This window comes from Fistularia commersonii, chromosome 34 (assembly GCF_037954325.1).
Source record: "Fistularia commersonii isolate RoL2024-O1a breed Wild chromosome 34, RoL_Fcom_v1.0, whole genome shotgun sequence".
In the NCBI taxonomy this organism is placed as follows: domain Eukaryota; kingdom Metazoa; phylum Chordata; class Actinopteri; order Syngnathiformes; family Fistulariidae; genus Fistularia; species Fistularia commersonii.
Genome location: NC_141317.1, coordinates 283,570 through 302,583, shown reverse-complemented (window position 1 = coordinate 302,583; position 19,014 = coordinate 283,570). Strand labels below are relative to the sequence as shown.

General features: G+C 41.3%; 1 protein-coding gene across 3 annotated transcripts; it reads right to left on the bottom strand.

The window, feature by feature from the left end:
- Nucleotides 1-529: 529 nt before the first annotated feature.
- Nucleotides 530-4,505, bottom strand: LOC147214118 (large ribosomal subunit protein eL22). 3 transcript variants are annotated; one of them, XM_086141856.1, is made up of 4 exons: nucleotides 4,320-4,505; nucleotides 3,532-3,642; nucleotides 2,185-2,309; nucleotides 530-718 (listed from the first exon to the last, which is right to left on the bottom strand). In XM_086141856.1, exons 1-4 carry the CDS (start codon nucleotides 4,377-4,379, stop codon nucleotides 574-576), a joined length of 441 nt encoding a protein of 146 aa, XP_085997982.1. In that variant the 5' UTR covers nucleotides 4,380-4,505; the 3' UTR covers nucleotides 530-573. The 3 variants fall into 3 exon arrangements, with proteins under 3 accessions (XP_085997982.1, XP_085997984.1, XP_085997985.1); XM_086141858.1 differs by having other exon boundaries at nucleotides 3,532-3,639; nucleotides 4,320-4,502; XM_086141859.1 differs by having other exon boundaries at nucleotides 3,532-3,751; nucleotides 4,320-4,429.
- Between the last annotated feature and the right edge of the window lie 14,509 nt (nucleotides 4,506-19,014).

Here is a 19,014-nt window from a genome sequence, read left to right as displayed (position 1 = left end):
GTGTTTTGAATTAATTAGCTGTTTAATGTGATACCATAACTTTCTAATTTTGAACATTTTCAGACGTTATTTACATAGCTGAATTTTTTTTTAATTATCTGTAAGCCATGATTTTCAAATTCCAAGAAAAAAAGGCTTGGAATATTTCACTGTGTAATGAATCTATAAAATATAGGGATCTCAATTTCTGAAACGATTGCTACAAAATTACCCAACTATTTATGATGTTCTAATTTTTTTGAGACGTACTTCTACATGTACTCAACAAGAAGCAATATATGAAGTAGGCCAGGGTCCTTAGGTTTAAGTCAATGAATGAAGTATTGAAAAATATTTTTGTAAAGTGAAAAACCTTATAATCTTGAAGTTCCAAGTATTTCTGTAACTACATGGATTTAAATCAAACTTAATTTCTAAAGTTAATCTTGCTTAAAGTGTGGTGATTTTAAGACATTTTAATTTGGTATTGTGTTAACCTAATTCCCTGATACAGTGTGAGCAAGAAATGGTTAAGACAAAAAAACACCAATGAGTGTAAACATTTATTTCAATGTACAAAATTAGACTGCAAAGTTAATCTTCATCCTCCTCCTCCTCTTCATCCTGGTTGATCTGGAAGTAACGGAGCTCATAGCTCTCCTTTGTATTGGCCACAACACGCAACCAGTCACGAAGGTTGTTCTTTTTCAGATACTTCTTGGTCAGATACTTCAGGTACCTGCGACACATGCACATCATTTAATGCCCCTGACAATAGTGAACAGGAAGTGCAAAATACTAACAGTTGTCTCATGACAAGTTTACATGCAAAGTCTAGTTCACAATCTTTGAATACTATTTACAGAAACCTCACATTTTGGTAACACTGGCAAGGAAAACTGCTTTTAACTGGGAAGAAGTTAAGGAGCTAGCCAAATGCTAACTTTAAGCTTTCACAAAAAGAGGGTGTCCACCCGGGATTGAGACTGAGAGAAGGTTCCACAGAAGGGAGCTTGGTAAATAATTGCTATGGCTCCCTTTATGCTCTTAGAGACTAAAGAGCCCTACATACAAGTAACCCTAATTCCTCGGAGTGTAAAGAACTGACATGCTAATAGGGCCTCAGAGTTCTTGGAGCCATTACGGTGCCTGGCCATTTAGGGTTTATGGGCAAGGAGAAGGGCATTAAATTCCAGCTTGAATTGTAAGAGCCAGTGTAAAAAAGCCAATACTGGAGAAATTATAGAACATACGTAGCAACATTCTGAATGACCTGAGTCTTTAAGAACAGCCCATTGTGTCATCTGCATAGAAATGAAGTCTCCACAAAAGTGCTCTCTGACAATACAAACAAGAGGATGCGTAGGTACATGGTCCAAGCACAGAACTTTGCAGAGCTCCATAGCTTAGTTTAATGCATGCAGAAGAGCCTTAGTATACATGACCAAATTGAGACCTCTGTGATAAGATTGGGCTTAATCCAGTCTAGTGCACTTCCTCTAATGCCATCAAAAATTCTAGGTCTTTAATAAGATTTGATGACCATGTGAATTGAAGGCTGGAATGAGATCTAAGAGGCTAAGTACAGAGATAAGTCCATTATCTGATGCAAATAAAAGGTAATTTGTAACTTGCCCAATGCTGTATTAGTGCTATGGTGCATTTTAAGCATGACTGGAAAATTTTAAGTATGACTGCAACTCAGTAATGTAACTTTCTTCAACAATCAGCTATTCTAAATTTTCCAATCACTCTGAAGATGAGAAACACAAGGATACAACAAAGACCGTATGTAGTTAAGCATTATTAGCAATAGTGAAATAATACTGCATTAAAAATGTAATAATTTCAGTTTTTTAATGTTATGTGTGTAAGAAACCTATAACAAGGCATCTGTAAATTTCCTTACACAAAAGATTACATTACTATGAGATACAGTTGATAAAGAATTGCAGCTGTAACCAAATGACAATCTATGAATGAAAATTAAAACCTGTTAATAGCTGGGGCTCAGAACAGTATGGACCAAATTAAAACAATGATAGAATATCTAGTGCTGGGAGCCAATAAAGCAAGTTGAAATTTTCTGTATTCAAAAAAATTGTATTTAAAAAAAAACAGTTTCTACCAATCAGTGTTTTAAGAGATAACCCTCTGGCAAATTAGCAAGATATGCAGTTTGTTCCACCCTAAGTTAGTTCTCACCTTTTAGAGAAGGGCACCTCAGAGGCCACTGTGATCTTACTCTTGCTCCTCTCAATGGAAACCACACCACCACCTAGGTTTCCAGCTTTCCCATTAACCTTGATGCGCTCCTGAAGGAATTGCTCCTGTAATCAAATACATTATTGTTTGACACTACATGCCAATTATCTTTTACAAAGGTAAAAAAGGGACAAAGGGAAAATGCAACCACTTGGGGGGTGGTTGCCATGGAAGCAGCAGGGGTTAGGCCTTCAGCAGCCTTCCGAATGAGAGTCGGGGTTTTGCAACCTATCTGTAAGCGTATTTGATTCCACAATTTATGATAAATCACAACAGCAATTCACATGATTCATTATGATATTTGCAAAAAGTGATACGATTCTTGCAAACATTCAAACATATTTGGGAATGTTAGTCTACTGAATCATGTAACAAGGGGCTTTAAAAGTACGGTCATTTTTAATGGGCAAGATGTCAATTTACTCTGAGGTCAATGAATAGACAGTGAGATGTGGAGCTATGTGCTGAATTTGTGATCACCAATATTCATTCTTTTTTTTTTTCCAAGGGGAATATAACATATATTTAACTTGGTGGATCACAAGAAATCTCAGACATCAAACTGTATATTTTTTGGTTTTTGGATTTTTCCATAAGTTTTAAGGATTATAAAATTCAATTAAAATATTATTTTTGTTTTGACGCCCAGGGAATACATTTTCTGTAAAGCATTTCCTAATAAAGGAGTTGCTGCATTTTCTATCCAGAATTGAGATTTCCTGGAGTGAAGGTGAGAGTAACTGGGGTTGTATGGTTTGGTGAGTCATTATATTTTTGGTCAGGAATACAAATTGTCGAGGTAGTGTGTTACGTAACTTTATGAACTCTAATATGGGAGGGTTAAAGCTGTGTTTAGTACAGAATTGTTCATAGTAATTGACTTGGTGGATGACAATGGCGCACTTTTAGACTGACCATATACCTTTCACAAATGTTCACATTCATGTCTGTCTAATATCGACTCATCCATCTTCTACCGCTTATCCTGTACTCAGGGTTGTGGGGGATGCTGGAGCCTATCCCAGCTGTCATCGGATGAGAGGCATGCAACAACCAAAGTCTGATGTGAGATCAGCTGTTTGGGGTGGACTTTACATTACACAATGAATCTTATTGCGTTTGACGGATAAGCAATGATAAACAATTTTCTAACCGGCTAAATGTACTCGGCTTTATTTTCTGTTGAGATACTGACTTAAAGAAGGGGGAAAACATGTCAAGTCTATGATGCTAGGCATCATATAGTCTATTAAGGCTAGTCAAACACACAGATATTGTCAAACGTACGAAGTTGGCTGCGTCCATTATGCCATCTTCAACAGGGTGGGTGCAGTCCAGAGTGAACTTCAGGACCTGCTTCTTCTTCTTACCACCTTTGCAGCTGTTCTGCTTTTTCTGCTGCGACAGACATGGGCATGACCTCCACATATTGAGAACATCTAACACAGCAAGTCCATGTTAACAACAGAACACAGCCTGGAATCGAGTCTCCAGACTGTGATTTCCCCTGCGTAGGAGGAGAGAAGGACAACATAATGTTGTGATTTCGTAATTAGCCCGTAACTTATGTCTGTTCACGGTCGGGCCTCTGAATCCTACTTAAATTACTAAATCCGGGATATGTTACGGTTTATCAAACCATCCGAATCTCATTATCATACCGCTCGCTGTATTACCGAGACAAACACCACGTATAGCTAATTGACCAACAGCTTAAGTGCAGGTTTAGATGATATTCTCCATAAGAACTGCAAACAATTATTGGGTAACATAGTCCCATATTTCTATTTCCATTATTACACCGATTAACGCATGTCTTATGCAGACTACATTGGAGGCTGGCCGGGTTCAAAACGTGGTAAGGTATAGCATGCTAACGGTATCAAGTAGAACTCGTAGGCCATGAAATTTAGATGCATATGTTATCAAAGAAACACTTAAACTATGAACCCCAACCCACAATATTAAGCACGACCGTATAGAGCTTACTGTCCAATCATACAACTCGTTTTTGTGGTTTTCACTCAAGATAATATACAGTTTGGAAAGAGTTATTGACACGCGATTGCACTTACAATAGGTGCCATGGCGGAGAAGCCAGCAGAGGAGGAAGAAGCTGTGCGCATGCGTAACATATCGAACGCGGAATCATAGATTCAATCCGCGGTTCGAACATGTGACAGGGAATTGAAAGGTGCAATAGTACAATACATCACTTGTCTCAACACTGTCTTGGACACCTTTCCTATAATTTCCCGCTGATACGCTGTGTAGGATTGTTGAGAAAAGGCTTCTCTCTAACTTTGATTATTATCGGCTTTCGACGCACACCGATTGATATGCAACATCAGCGGAGTGTATCTTCAAACAGGTTCCGTAAAATGTAAAACGTCACTGTCGTAAAACTGCCAAACATTACTTCTATGAATCATATGACACTGTTATCACAAACCACATCCTACTAGGGGTGGGCGATACTGAGAATTTAGGTATCGATCCAATACCAAGTAAATACAGGGTAGTATCGGCCGATACCGATACGATACAGTTACTTTTTGCTTGGAAACGTCATGATCATTGAATAATTGACCGCCCTCCCCTTGAGTTAGTTTATTATAATTATGATAAGCACAGCACAAAGATTTTAGGCAATGAAAATGTTTTATTTTTTATGAAAAAACTACAGTGCAAACTTTAACAGTATAAAAAATTAAAACAATTCTACTGTTTCAGGCAACTGTCTCAGAACAAAAGTCAAGTCAAACCAAAAATAGCAGCAATGTGACGAAAATACAAATATAACAATGTCAACATGACAACTAAAATACTTCCCATTGCACAATATTTGAAAATAAAGTCAGTAGTGCAAATAGTGTAATCGAAACAATGTAAAAACCTTTAACAGTAGAAAAAAAATGAAATACTTCTACTACTACAACTGTTTCATAACAAAAGTCAAGAGTCAAACCAAAAAAAGCAGCAATGTAACGAAAATACCAATACTGTTTAACAATTTCAACAAGAGAACCAAAATACCTTCCATTGCACAATATTTAGAAAATAAAGTCAGTGGTGCAAATTAAGAGTAAACATATTTGGCTCTCATTCCCAGCCTTTGGCTCTCTGCTCCAAGGAAGAATCCCTTTTGGCTCTGTTGCCATAGTGACAACGGATTTACAGGTTTTTGTTCAGGTACAATAACATGTTTACATTTTTCCCTTTTATTGCACTTCTTCTCTTAGTCACTAACTGTCCTGCTTTTGAGAAAATTCTTTCTGCAAGTTCTGATGTTGCCATTCGTCCCAGCTGTTTCTTTGCCTGAGTGAGTGACTCAGGCCCACTTTCAGCCCCTCTGCAGTCTTGCTCAGACAGGGAAATGTTGGCAAAGACTCAGAGAGTCGCAGTTGGCGCTGGGCTAGAGAGAAAAGGGGGTGCGCTATTTGCGCAGAGAAGCAACGCTTTGAGGAAATTGGTGGAGGAGCGAAGTATCGATCCCAGGACATTAGTATCGATCCGATCCAAGTACTTGTTTGGTATTGATAATATCGATAATTGGATCGATCCACCCACCCATACATCCTACGCCTTTTCCCAATTGTTTCCTTGTTTCTTAAACTGATTTCAATACCCTCCATTGCTCTTGACCATTGACCTGAGATACTCAAAATTGGCCATCTGTGTCTCTACTCCTTGTAACCTTACCTTTTGACTAGGGTCCCTTTCATTCACACACATTTTCCAGTCCTCCCCTTTCCAGAGCATTCCTTCACTTCTTGAGGTTTTCCTCCACCTGCTCCCTGCTCTCGCGACGGATGACAACTTCATTTGCAAACAACAGCGTCCATTATGATTCCTGTCAAACCTCATCTGTGCATCACTGTAGTGCACAAGTATATTACTGCATCATCCCAGAGACTGTTCCGGAATGTGATTGGCCAAAAATGATTTTATGTGGGTATTTTTAGTTGTGTGTGTGTGTAACAGATTTTTCAATAATGTCTTTGTTATGTTTCAATTATATTGTCAAATGTTGAGTTAGAATTAAATGAGGTAGATAGCACCCAATAAAGTACTGTAACGTGTTGTGGGGAGACTGGCCAGAGGAACCTTACCACTTTTGGTGCTATAACAGTCAGAGCTTTGTGAGCCTCCTATAGCCTCTCGCTATTAAGCCTAATTAGTTGTGTAGGTGTCTCATGTTAGTATTGTGGCGAGTCACAAATGTCAGGGTTTATGTTGATGCTTGTTGTCTGTGTGATTCTGGGGTTGCTGGGAATTTTGTGAGTGTGGTTTGGGGTGTAATGAATTTTTTTTTTTTTACCTGGACTTTTGTTGGAGCAGTTAGGTATTGCAGCTTGTGTGGCGTGGCTGTGGTCAACATCAGCTATTGCTCATTAAATAGACGCTTTACCGTCACACAGGTGCTCCTCTGACTAAAACGCTACCGTATTACTGTAATGGATTAACCCGTTCTGTATTTCCGAATCCCGAAGTTCTCCTACTTGTTGAGTAGGAGCACCCTATTAAAGAGCATTATCCTGACCAAAAATCCTCAACTATAATTGCCTATTGCAAACCTGAGCTTCTCCACAGTATCCCTGATTCAGTCATTGACCTGTGTTTGGTGTATTTAACATGAACGGCTGTCAGAGTAATTCACCTGCCTTGTAGTTACAGAAGTGCAAATACCCACAGCTAGTTGCATTATGCCAATTTGAATTGTAGATGTATTGATTTCTGCACTGCTTAAATGCAGTTTTCATGGTGTGACTGAGAAGGACATAATGGATGAGAGAAACATGTACAATCAATAAATACCCTTTCCAAGATAACTAACCTTTGTTACAGCAGACAATAATGTACTTTCTTAAGATCAATCTCTCTAAAGTGATAAACGGTATAAGGCAGAAGGAAAAAGGCAACTGTGAGCTTCCACTTCCTTCAAATACAAAGGCTATCTCCGACAAAAAAGAAAGTACAGATCACTTGTTTAGCTCTTTAGAGTTTAGTTAGCTCTTTATTATTTTGTTTCTGTTATTTCAACTTGTTGAATCAAATACTTACATAAATAAATTACAATACATGCACCTATGATTTAAACCTAGATAAACAAGAAACAAAAAAAAAGTAATTCAGAAAAAAAATGCAAAAACAAATTAATCTTGACCAAAAAGCTGTTGGCTGATTCATTTTTTTTTTCATAGGGCCAAATAAAGAGGCCAACAAACCTTCACTGAGGCGATTTTCCCAATAAACCTTCTGAATGTTTTTGAACTGTGGGAAGAAAACCAGAGGAAACCCACATGGACCAAACATGCAAACATGCTTTGGGGGAATCAAAACAGGGTCCATCACGGTGTGAGGCAGTTTCATCCTCTAGCAAGTCCATTATCTTCATCCAGAGGAACCTTTTTTACATTGATGATTGCTTTAATTCATCAGCTGAAGCCATACATCTGGTGGAAGAGCAGAGAGCATTGTGCAAAACAAGCATTTTTCGACTGCACAAGTTTGTATCAAACAAGACAGTCATTGCTGTGATGTCACCTGAATAACATGACCAAACCAAGGACCAAGAGAGAATTGGGAATTTAGGGGTGAATTGAGTCAGTTGAATTCCAATTCAGGGTTGTATGCTTTGTAAAAACCACTGAAAAGGAGGGGGGTTATCTCAAATGTATCCTCTATCTTTTATCCAATAGGCTTTGTGCCCCCTTGTCATCCATCAATACATTATCTACCACTTATTCTGCAGTTGGGGTCCCGGGCATACCGGAACCTAGCCCAGCTATCATTGGGCAAGAGGCAGGATACACCCTGCCAGTCAATTGCAGGGCCACATATTAAGACAACTTTCAACAACTTTCACTCATCTGGGCAATTTTTCCAATTAACCTTCTGCCTATTTTCAGACTGTGGGAGCTAATCACTGCTCCATCATGCCGCCTGCTCCCACGTCATGATAGCTTCTAAACATGTCCTTCAAGTGCAACATAAAGACAAGATGGGTTGGATTGATGATCACCCATCTATGGAAGTCTCGGCTTAAAGAGTTGGCACATTTAGCAGCCATAAAATTCCAATAAGCTACACTTATGGTGAGGCCCCACAATATAAACCTGAATGGATTTGGTGTATTTATTTTAGTATCATCTATCTATCTATCTATCTATCTATCTATCTATCTATCTATCTATCTATCTATCTATCTATCTATCTATCTATCTATCTATCTATCTATCTATCTATCTATCTATCTATCTATCTATCTATCTATCTATCTATCCATCCATCCATCCATCCATCCATCCATCCATCCATCCATCCATCCATCCATCCATCCATCCATCCATCCATCCATCCATCCATCCATCCATCCATCCATCCATCTATCTATCTATCTATCTATCTATCTATCTATCTATCTATCCATCCATCCATCCATCCATCCATCCATCCATCCATCCATCCATCCATCCATCAGGAGACCACATAAAAAAACATGATGCTCAATCCATAGTCCAATGGAAAAAAAACGGAAAGGAAATCTTTGTCTCTCAACGAAGGCGGATGCTTCTCTTCTCTCTCCCTCCCTGCCTTTATCTCATCTGCTTTCTACTTTTTGTCCTGTCCAGTCTATGTAATCGACCAAATTTTCTCGATGAGAAGACGGGGTAAAATTGAGCCCTCATACCCCGATGGAACGATTATAGTCGGATACATGATAGACTCCTGGGGGCAGTGGAGGAGCGTGTGCCTGTCGATCCTTTTGTGGAGGGTGCTAAAGATATCTGCACAATTGGATTCATGATCACAGTGATGCTATTGTTTTGAGCTGGCGGTCTCCTGATTTATTGCAAATGGTGGAGAAGCTTGCAAGACTTGAGAAGCTGCCAGTCATATTTGAAGGAATGGGGATGGCTGGCAACACTTTGACAGTTCTGGCTTATCATTTGAGTCTTAGACAGGACGAACGTTTGTTAAGGATGGATGCCAACTTGGAATCTCGGTTGTCTTCAGTTGTCATTGTCTTCGTCAGAGAGGGGGCTGCATGGAAATTGTAGTCCGCTGGCTCACACCTTCTTGGCTCCCACCCCTCACCTTCCCCTCGCTGGAGGGGAAGGAGAGGGCATTGTGAGCACCCTTGTTTGACACACACACACACACACACACACACACACACACACACACACACACACACACACACACACACACACACACACACACACACACACACACACACACACACACACACACCTCATGTGCTGTTGCCATGTTTTATGGTGCTATGTGCTGAGGTGTTTTTTTTCTAATCCCAAACTGTGCCCCCCTACAGGAGCATCGTTTGGAAGTGGCTCTTTTCCCTGTCCTTTCCCCTTGTTCTCCCTTCTTCCCTCTAAGATGGTGGTGGAAGACAGCCACCTGTTGGAGTAGCTCAACTGCTACTGTAACACAGAAATTTATCTTTGGGGATCAATAAACTATTCATTCAAGAACATTTCATTTCACCCATATACCTAATAGTCCAAGCCATCACTGTTTTTTTTTGTGTGTGAACGAACCGGGATGATAAAACTAACATGAAATGAATTCATATATTTACAAAACACTAAATTCCTTCATACGTTGTTTGAAACATGTATCAATATAATGACATTAAAAATGCAGATGACTGAAGTGCAGTCCATCCAAAATGCAAATTTAAATTCAATATACTGTCTTAAGTGCTTAATATGTTCACTGCATGCAAAAGCTTAAAGCGCAGACCAATACACCCCAATACAAACATGAAAGTCATCAATTAATCAATTTGTTTATATATATTGTGGTGTGTTGTGGGGAGACTAACAGGAGTCTTCTCTGTATCCTTTGCTTCAGAAATTTGTTAGCTTCCACTAATTTAATACTTGAATGTACAAGTGTTTACGTAAGTGTTCAGTGCAGGTACACATGCGATGAGTTCATCACGAGTGTAACTTCTGCTGCACATTTGTATGACAGTAGGGCAGAATGTGGACACCCCATGAACAAGACAGTTGTTAATCAAGGCTTGAGGTTTTAGCATAATTTCTGAAATATGCATTTATTAAAGAGCATAATACTTGAAACAGTGATTCCTCCACTAAGTTTGTCCAATGCAACCCTGGCTTGTCACAATAAATATGCACTACCTCTGCTGGCCATCTTAACAGTAATGCTGACATATCTAAATTCTGAAAAACTATGTTGAAATCTCCCTGATGAATACTTCCTGGCAATAAGTGAAAAAGGCTAAATCAGCAGATCAGTTATCATGGGGAAAGCCAGGCTGGCCCCAACTTTAATTGATAACTATCCCAAACCCTGAAATGTCAGCTACTATGGTTTCAGTGCGCATAGATGACATTGTCTAAAAGGAGCTAAATAAGGATAATACTTTATTGATCCCCAGTGGGGAAATTCTTTTGTCACATCAGCGCAGCAATGACAATATGAATAAATAGGAGTACAAATATAAGTGAAAATAAATAAAAGACACAATTAAAAGACACAGAACATCACTAACAACCTGTCAACAATTGAATTTGTCTTTGAACAGTTGTCAATGTCTTTTCAAATTAGTTAATTATCCAGCACACTACAGAGGACTCTTCTTCTCCTTTTGGCTTTTCCCTTCAGGGGTCGCCACAGCAAATCAACGTTCTCCATCTAACCCTATTCTCTGTAAACTCCTCTCTCACACCAACTACCTTCATATCCTCTCTCACTACATCCATATATCTTCTCTTTGGTCTTCCTCGAGACCTCCTGCCTGGCAGCCCCAATCCAGCATCCGTCAACAAATATAATCACTATCCCCCCTCTGTACATGACCAAACCATCTCAGTCTGGCTTCTCTGACCTTCTCTCCAAAACATCTAACATGTGTTGTTCCTCTGATAGACTCACCTGATCCTATCCATCCTCATCACTCCCAAAGAGAACCTTAGCATCTTCATCTCTGCGACCTCTACCTCTGCCAGTCTTTTTGTCATTTGAAATGTTTCTAGGCCATATAGTATCGGTGGTCTCTCCACTGTCTTGTACACCTTTCCTTTCGTTCTGGCTGATAATCTTCTATTGTATAATACCCCAGACACACTTTTCCTCCACTCATTCCAACCTGCTTGGACCTATTTCTTCACCTCTTTTCCACACTCTCCGTTGCTCTGGACTGTTGACCCAAAGTACTTGAAATCCTCCAACTTCTTGATCACCACTCCCTGTAGCTGTCATGGGCGGGGGGTGGACTCGGGCAGGGAACCACACCACCAAGGCTGAAATCAGGTCAGAACTCTTTATTTAGGTAGGGCAAGACGAGGGGGACATGGTGGGCCAAGCTACAGGGTAGGGGTCACACACAGGCGGGGTCACACACAGGCAAGGTCTCTGGCAAATCCCCGGACCCGAGACAGAGTCTCACAAGGCTGGGTCTCAACAGGCTGGGTCTCACAAGGCTGGGTCCCAGGCGGAGTTACAGGAAGGGTCCCAGGCAGAGTTACAGGAAGGGTCCCAGGCAGAGTTACAGGAAGGGTCCCAGGCAGAGTTACAGGAAGGGTACCAGGCAGAGTTACAGGAAGGGTCTCACAGGCAAGGTCCCAGGCAGGGTCACAGACAAGGTCACAAGCAGGGTCTCACCAGGGCAGGGTCTCCGGCAGGGTTACAGGAAGGGTCCCAGGCGGGGTTACAGGAAGGGTCCCAGGCGGGGTTACAGGAAGGGTCCCAGGCAGAGTCCCAGGCAAAGTTACAGGAAGGGTCCCATAATCCTCCAGCCCTAAGCAAGGTCTCAGGAAGGGTCTCCGGCAGAGTTACAGGAAGGGTCCCAGGCGGGGTTACAGGAAGCGTCCCAGGCAGGGTTACAGGAAGGGTCCCAGGCAGGGTTACAGGAAGGGTCCCACAATCCTCCAGCCCTAGGCAAGGTCTCAGGAAGGGTCTCTGGAAGGTCTCACAGGCAGGGTCACAGACAGGGTCACAGGCAGGGTCACAGGCAGGGTCTCACCAGGGCAGGGTCTCAGGAAGGATCTCAGGAAGGATCTCACAGGCGGGGTCACAGGCAGGGTCACAGGCAGGATCTCACCAGGGCAGGATATCCGGCAGGGTTACAGGAAGGGTTCCACAATCCTCCAGCCCGAGGAAGGGTCTCACAATCCTCCAGCCCTGGGACCTCTTCTCGAATCCCTCTCGAGCCTTCTCAATCCCTCGCAAATTCCCGGGCCCCGGGCGGGGCGTGCCGCTGCTCTTTATGGAGCTCGGCTGCCGAGAGGAGATCCTAACAGTAGCCTCACTGGTCCACCCGAGTTCCTATCATTCACACACATATACTCTGTCTTGCTGCAACTAACTTTCATGTCTTTCCTTTCAAGCACCTACCTCCACCTCTCTAGATTTTCCTCTACCTGTTTTCTGCTCTCACTGCAGATCACAATGTCACCTGCAAACATCATGGTCCATGGAGATTCCTGTCTAACCTCATCTGTCAGCCTGTCCATCACCACAAGAAGTGGCTCAGAGCTGATCCCTGATGGAGTCCCACCTCCACCTTGAACTTCTGTTACCCCTACAGCACACCGCACCACTGTCTCACTGCTAGCATACATGGCCTACACCAGTCAAACATATTTTTTTGCCACTCCAGATTTCCTCATAAAATACCACTGTTCCTCTCATGGCACCCTGTCATATGCTTTTTCTCGGTCTACAAAATCACAGTACTGCTACCTCTGGCCTTCTCTGTACTTCTCTATTAGCATTCTCGAGCCAAATACTGTATCTCTAGTTCTCTTTCTAAGCATGAAGCCATATTGCTGTTCACAAATGCTGACTTCTGCTCTCAGTCTTATTTCCACTACTCTTTCCAATGAAGTTATAACTTCATTTTATGGCACATCAACTTTATGGCTCTATAGTTGCCGCAATTCTGCACGTCTCCCTTATTCTTAAAAATGGGGACTACCACACTGTCTCCATTCTCACTTAAACTCCCTGAGATCCTGTTGACTTATCTAGTCAGAAACTCTACCGCTGCCTCTCCTAGACACTTGCACACCTCCACAGGTATATCATCAGGACCAACTGCCTTTGCATTCTTCATGATCCTTCCTTGTTTCACTTTTACACTTTTTTGCTACTTTGCTACTTTGCTACTTTGCGGGCTTCTCTTCAGTCCCCTCAGTATCCTACTTCTTCTTTGCTCACCACTTTCTCTGTATATGCTCCTGCACTTTGTCGATCCACCACCAAGTCTCCTTATCGACTTTCTTCCACATGACACACCAAGTACTGTTCTATATGTCTCCCTGACCACATTAGCTGCAGTTGTCCAGTCATCTGGAAGCTCTCCCTGGCCACCCAGAGTCTTCCTCAACTCCTCTGGGAAAACCATACAACACTCCTCCCTTTTCAGCTTCCACCATATAGTCCTTTGCTCTGCCTTTGTCCTCTTCATCTTTCAAGTCACCCGATTCCTCCTATGAACCACTATCCTATGCTGTCTGGCTACACTCTCACCTTCCACTACTTTGCAATCACTGATCTCCAGATTAGATCATCATTACAAGATGTAGTCTCCCTTTGTGTTGCTACCTCTCCTCTTCTAAGTTACCCTATGTCCTTACCTTTTCTGGAAAAAAGTAAAAGTAATTTCTGGACTTCCGGTGACGCAATGTACTGAGACACACACACGGATTTAAGCTCTCCTGGAAATTAGAAGTATTCGGCTGTTTATGAAAAAATACTTGACAGTTTAATGGTGGAAGAGTGAGTCTGAAACATTGCAGATTAGGATGAGCACGGTCAGAGACACACGGAACACAGGAAAACAGCAAAAACAGCAAGAAGAAGCAAAAGGAAAAAATTGTCCGTCATCTTCCCCAAGCCAGGTGAGCGGAAAAGCAGGATGAACAGAACATGGAGAACATTCTTCGCGAGTTGAAAGAGTTGAGGACAGAAAATAAGCAAGCATTTGCAGACACTAAGGAACAATTAACTGGACTGGAGGTGTTGGTTCTCCGCCCTAGCTTCTCCCTCCTCTGGTTCAAATCCGTGACCGAGGAAGCAGAGACCAGGGTGGGCCAGGCGGAGGACAGGCCAGTGCCATGAGAGGATTCTGCGGCACCTGTTGAAGCGGGAGGCGGCCCTGACAAACATATGCGACGATCTACAGAACCGGATGCGCTACAACAATTTGAGAATTTATCAAGTCCCCGAGGAAAGTGAGAAAGGTGACATGATTGGTTTTGTGAAGAGCTTAATCGAGATGGTGCTACAACTCCCGCCCGAGCTAAACATAAAAATCGAGAGGGCACACAGATCACTGGGACTAAAGCCTGCGAGATCAGTGCCTCCACGCTCCATTATCGTGAGGTTTCTGGATTATACAGTCAAGGAAGCAGTGCTGCGACAAGCATGGGCCCAAAAACAAGTGAGGTTCCAAAAAGGAGTGATTTACTTTGACCAGCATTACTCTCCAGAAATACAGAGAAAGAGAGCGCTGGTCCGAGGAGTGATCAAGCAGCTGAAGGAGAAGGAGATCCAGGCAATGTGCTGCTATCCAGCGCAGCTGAGAATCAACTTTGAGTCGGGAGTGAAAACATTTCCTATGCTGGTGGATGCTGTGCCAACGTTGAAGAAGCTGGGCATCGAGTTGCAGGTTAGCGAGAGAGACTGGAATGGGAACTCTCAAAAGACACATGGCAAAGACAGGATGGTGGGAAGAGAGAAAGAAGGGACACATCACTGTCCGCCGCGGACCTGCGGCTGTTTTGCTGGACTAAAATGATGAGGAGTACTGTGCTCAGGTAATGTTAAAATATTTAGATACCATTATTACTGCCAATTTCAAAGTTCTATGTATATTACTGTTCATAGTTTAAATAGCCGAATATGCGTTATTGATATAATATAATAACAATATTATTGATAATAATATAAGCTATTGAGAAGAGAGGGGAGTTAACTCTGCTATTATTTTCAATTAATATTTTTTTTCAAGGAGACCCGATTTGGGATCACTGCCTCACCAAGGATTTTGTTTTTTCTTTGGTCTTGTGGTTTGGACAGCACTTAGTGCACCTCGCCCGGAGGGAATCTTGAGTCACAACCCTCTGCCTGCATTACAACAGGAGCTGGACAGATCTCTGTACTCAGCTGGACTATTGGAAGTCACATATGCTTATTTTATTTTTTCTGTTCTTCGTTTTGAGAGTTCTTATTTCTTTTACATGTTGGTTAGGTCCACACAAGTGATTTTTGTTACCACTACGGGAAGGACAGTTACTTTATGCAAAGGTGAATCTGGGGAGAGTAAAATGAAAATAAGAAATGCCAATTTATGTCAGAGGTAGGGATCGTTAGTTATAATGTCAAAGGATTAAATAATCCTATAAAAAGAAAGAAAATACTAACTCAGTTGAAGAAATTTAATTGCTCAATAGCATTACTACAGGAAACTCACTTAAATGAGGTAGAACATAAGAAATTGAGAAGAGACTGGGTTACACAGCTTTCCTATGCTTTTTGTTCAAACAGCAGAAAGAGAGGAGTAGCAATTGTAATTGGTCATTCATTTAGTTTTGCAATTCAGAGAGAAGTGAAGGATAAAGCGGGCAGATATATACTTATTATAGGAACAGTAGGTGGAGTAGAGCTAACCATCATGAATATTTATGCCCCTAATGAAGATGACCCCATTTTCTTTAAAGAAGTGGCAACTGTAATGGCAAGAGGAGCCAGAGGTACTATAATTTTAGGAGGTGATTTCAATTGTGTTTTAAATGTGAAATTGGATAAAACTCCTTCTGATTATGGGTCCATTAGCAGGAAATCCAAGGCAGCAAAACATATGTTGGAAGAATTAGGACTTGTGGATGTTTGGAGGGCTAAGAACCCAACCACGAAAGATTTCACCTTTCTGTCCATGGATCATAATCAAGAATTGATTTGATTTGCATTTCAAAACAAAGCTTATATAAAGTCAGAGAATGTGTTATTGAACCTGGTTCCCTATTTGATCATGGTCCTATATATATGAAATTAAATTTAGGCTTTGGTTGGCACTTCAAATACTGGAGACTATATTTGGATCTGTCAACAGTGATATATTTAAAGGTAAACATAAAAAAACAATTGATGAATACTTCAAAATGAATGATAATGGATCAGTATCCCCCTCGACTCTTTGGGAAGGGGCAAAGGTGGTGCTGAGAGGAAAATGTATTGAAATCGCGGTTAGATTAAACAGAGAATGGAAAAGGAAAAACAGCTGGAAAGTGACATAAAAAGACTAGTACCTGAACACAAAATGACAAGAGACAAAAATGTCTTTAAACAAATACAAGAAAGTAAAACCTCCTTGGATGAACTTCTCACTCGAAAAGCAGATGGAGCGCTTCGATACACAAGCCAAAGGTACTATGAAAAGGTGAATCGGGCAAGCCGGCTACTTGCCTTTCAACTGAGGAAACAACAATCAAGCCGTATTGTCCCTAAGAAGGTGACCCCTCCTCTTTGACCGAGGTCTCCCACCCAGAGGAGATAGCTGAGGCATTCCAAACTTACTATAAAAATCTTTATGATACATCAGGAGAAACACAAAAGGAAATTAGAGGATATATTCAAAAATCTTAATTAAATAAAACTCTCTGCATCTGTGGCGGACGAATTAATAGCTCCTATCCAAGAAAACGAGATACAAGACGTTAGTAAGTCATTAAAAAAACAACAAATCCCCTGGCACAGATGGTCTCTACCAGGTGAATTTTATAAGGCCTTTGGAGAGGCGCTTGTGCCAAAACTTCTTCAATTATGCCTTACAGGAAAATTACCCACCTCAGAGCTGGTCTGAGGCAGTAATAACAGTTATACACAAGGAGGGGAAAGATCCATTAGATTGTGGTGCCTATAGACCGATCAGTTTGTTGGGGAATGACGTGAAGATTATTAGTGCCATATTAGCAAATAGAATGCAGAAGTACTTAGGTAAATTGATTAACCCAGACCAGAACGGTTTCATACTGGGTCGACAAGGAGCAAATAATATTAGAAGAGCTTTAAATGTACAATCATTGGCAAGACATTCAGTTCACCCGTCGATGCTTCTCAGTCTAGATGCTGAGAAGGCATTCGACAGGGTGGACTGGACATATTTGAAATTCACTATGGAACAAATGGGATTTAATTTGACATTTATAAAGTGGATTGAAGCACTGAATAAAGACCCAATATCAAGGGTCAGGGTGAATGGGTACTGCTCCCAATTTTTTTATCTTGAAAAAGGAGTCAGGCAGGGGAACCCAATCTCGCCTATTTTGTTTGCATTATGTATCGAACCGCTTGCTGAATTGATAAGGACAAACGATCAGATCGAGGGAATAGTAGATGAAGGAGGGGAGATGCACAAGATCCCGATATTCGCGGATGACATTCTTTTGTTTATAAGAAATCCTCAGTCATCTATACCGGCCCTTATGCAATGCCTGAGGGACTATGGGGAGGTGTCAAGGTACAAGGTGACTGAGGGGAAATCAGATGCTATGATGAGAACAGGATGCTGGCCGACATGCTTGGACAGACGGGTGAAATTCAAGTGGTCAATAGGGGGCTTTAGATACCTGGGAATCATTCTCACACACGACACAAGTCTGTTATATTAGGCAAATTATGGTAAACTAATATCTCAGATTAAAAAAGGCCATGGAAAGATGGGAGGTGCTTCCTCTTTCCTTAGTAGGAGGATGGAAAGTATCAGGATGAATGTCCTGCCTAGAATGTTATTTCTGTTCAATGCTCTGCCTATCACTGTTCCTGCATCTACCTTTACATTACTGGATAAGCTGATTTCCAAATATATTTGGCAGAACAAGAGGCCTAGAGTGAGATTGAAAATACTCTGTGCACCCAGAGATAAGGGCGGATTACCCTTGCCACATTTCCGAAGTTACTACTTAGCAGCACAACTTGCAAAATTGCTCTCATGGATAAAACTAGATATGGACACAAGATGGGTGCATATAGAGCAAGGTTCAGTAAAAAATGTGTCGCTTTCAACTATTCCCTTTCTAAATTCAAAAGCAAGACGTAAACTTAAGATACAAAATGAATATGTCAACCATACACTAAAGGTTTGGGAAAAGACAAGACGATTCTTGAATCTACCTCTATCTCTATCAAGGGCAGCGAAAATCACAGCAGCAGGTGACTTTCTGCCAGCAAAGATGGACTATGGTTTCATTAGATGGGCCGGGAAAGGCTTAATCACAATAAATCAGTTATTTGAAGGGAGTTATTTGAAGGGCTTTTTCACAACTTCAGGCAAAATATGGCATTGACTAAGGATTTATTTAGATGTTTTCAAATTTGACATTATTTGATGACACACAAAGAATAGAGCCGATATTAAAGAAGCTTCATCTAATTTTGAACAATATTGGATTGAGATAGTTGAGAACAAAACGAACATGAAAAATATAATATCAGATATGTATGGCAGGATATGTATGGACACTTCAGTGGATACACTGGATGTGAAAGCTAAGTGGGAACTGAAATCTAATGCCATGATTGCTGATGGAGAACGGGAGAGTTCTTAGATGCCCGGGCAAAAATGTTTAAGCAGCCCAACCTGGAGGGAGTTCAGCTGGAAGTTAAGAATAAGATATTTTAAAACTCCCTTGATAATAGCATCTTATCGTAACTGTTCCCCCCTGTGTTGGAGGGGCTGTGGCATAACGGGGGACTCTTCCCACATTTTCTGGG

Coding starts and splice junctions, on each gene's coding strand:
- LOC147214118 (XM_086141856.1), bottom strand. CDS start 4,379: ATGTTACGCATGCGCACAGCTTCTTCCTCCTCTGCTGGCTTCTCCGCC. Junction 3,643..4,319: donor TCTCCGCCATGGCACCTATT/GTAAGTGCAATC, acceptor TGTCTGTCGCAG/CAGAAAAAGCAGAACAGCTG. Junction 2,310..3,531: donor TAATGGACGCAGCCAACTTC/GTACGTTTGACA, acceptor ATTTGATTACAG/GAGCAATTCCTTCAGGAGCG.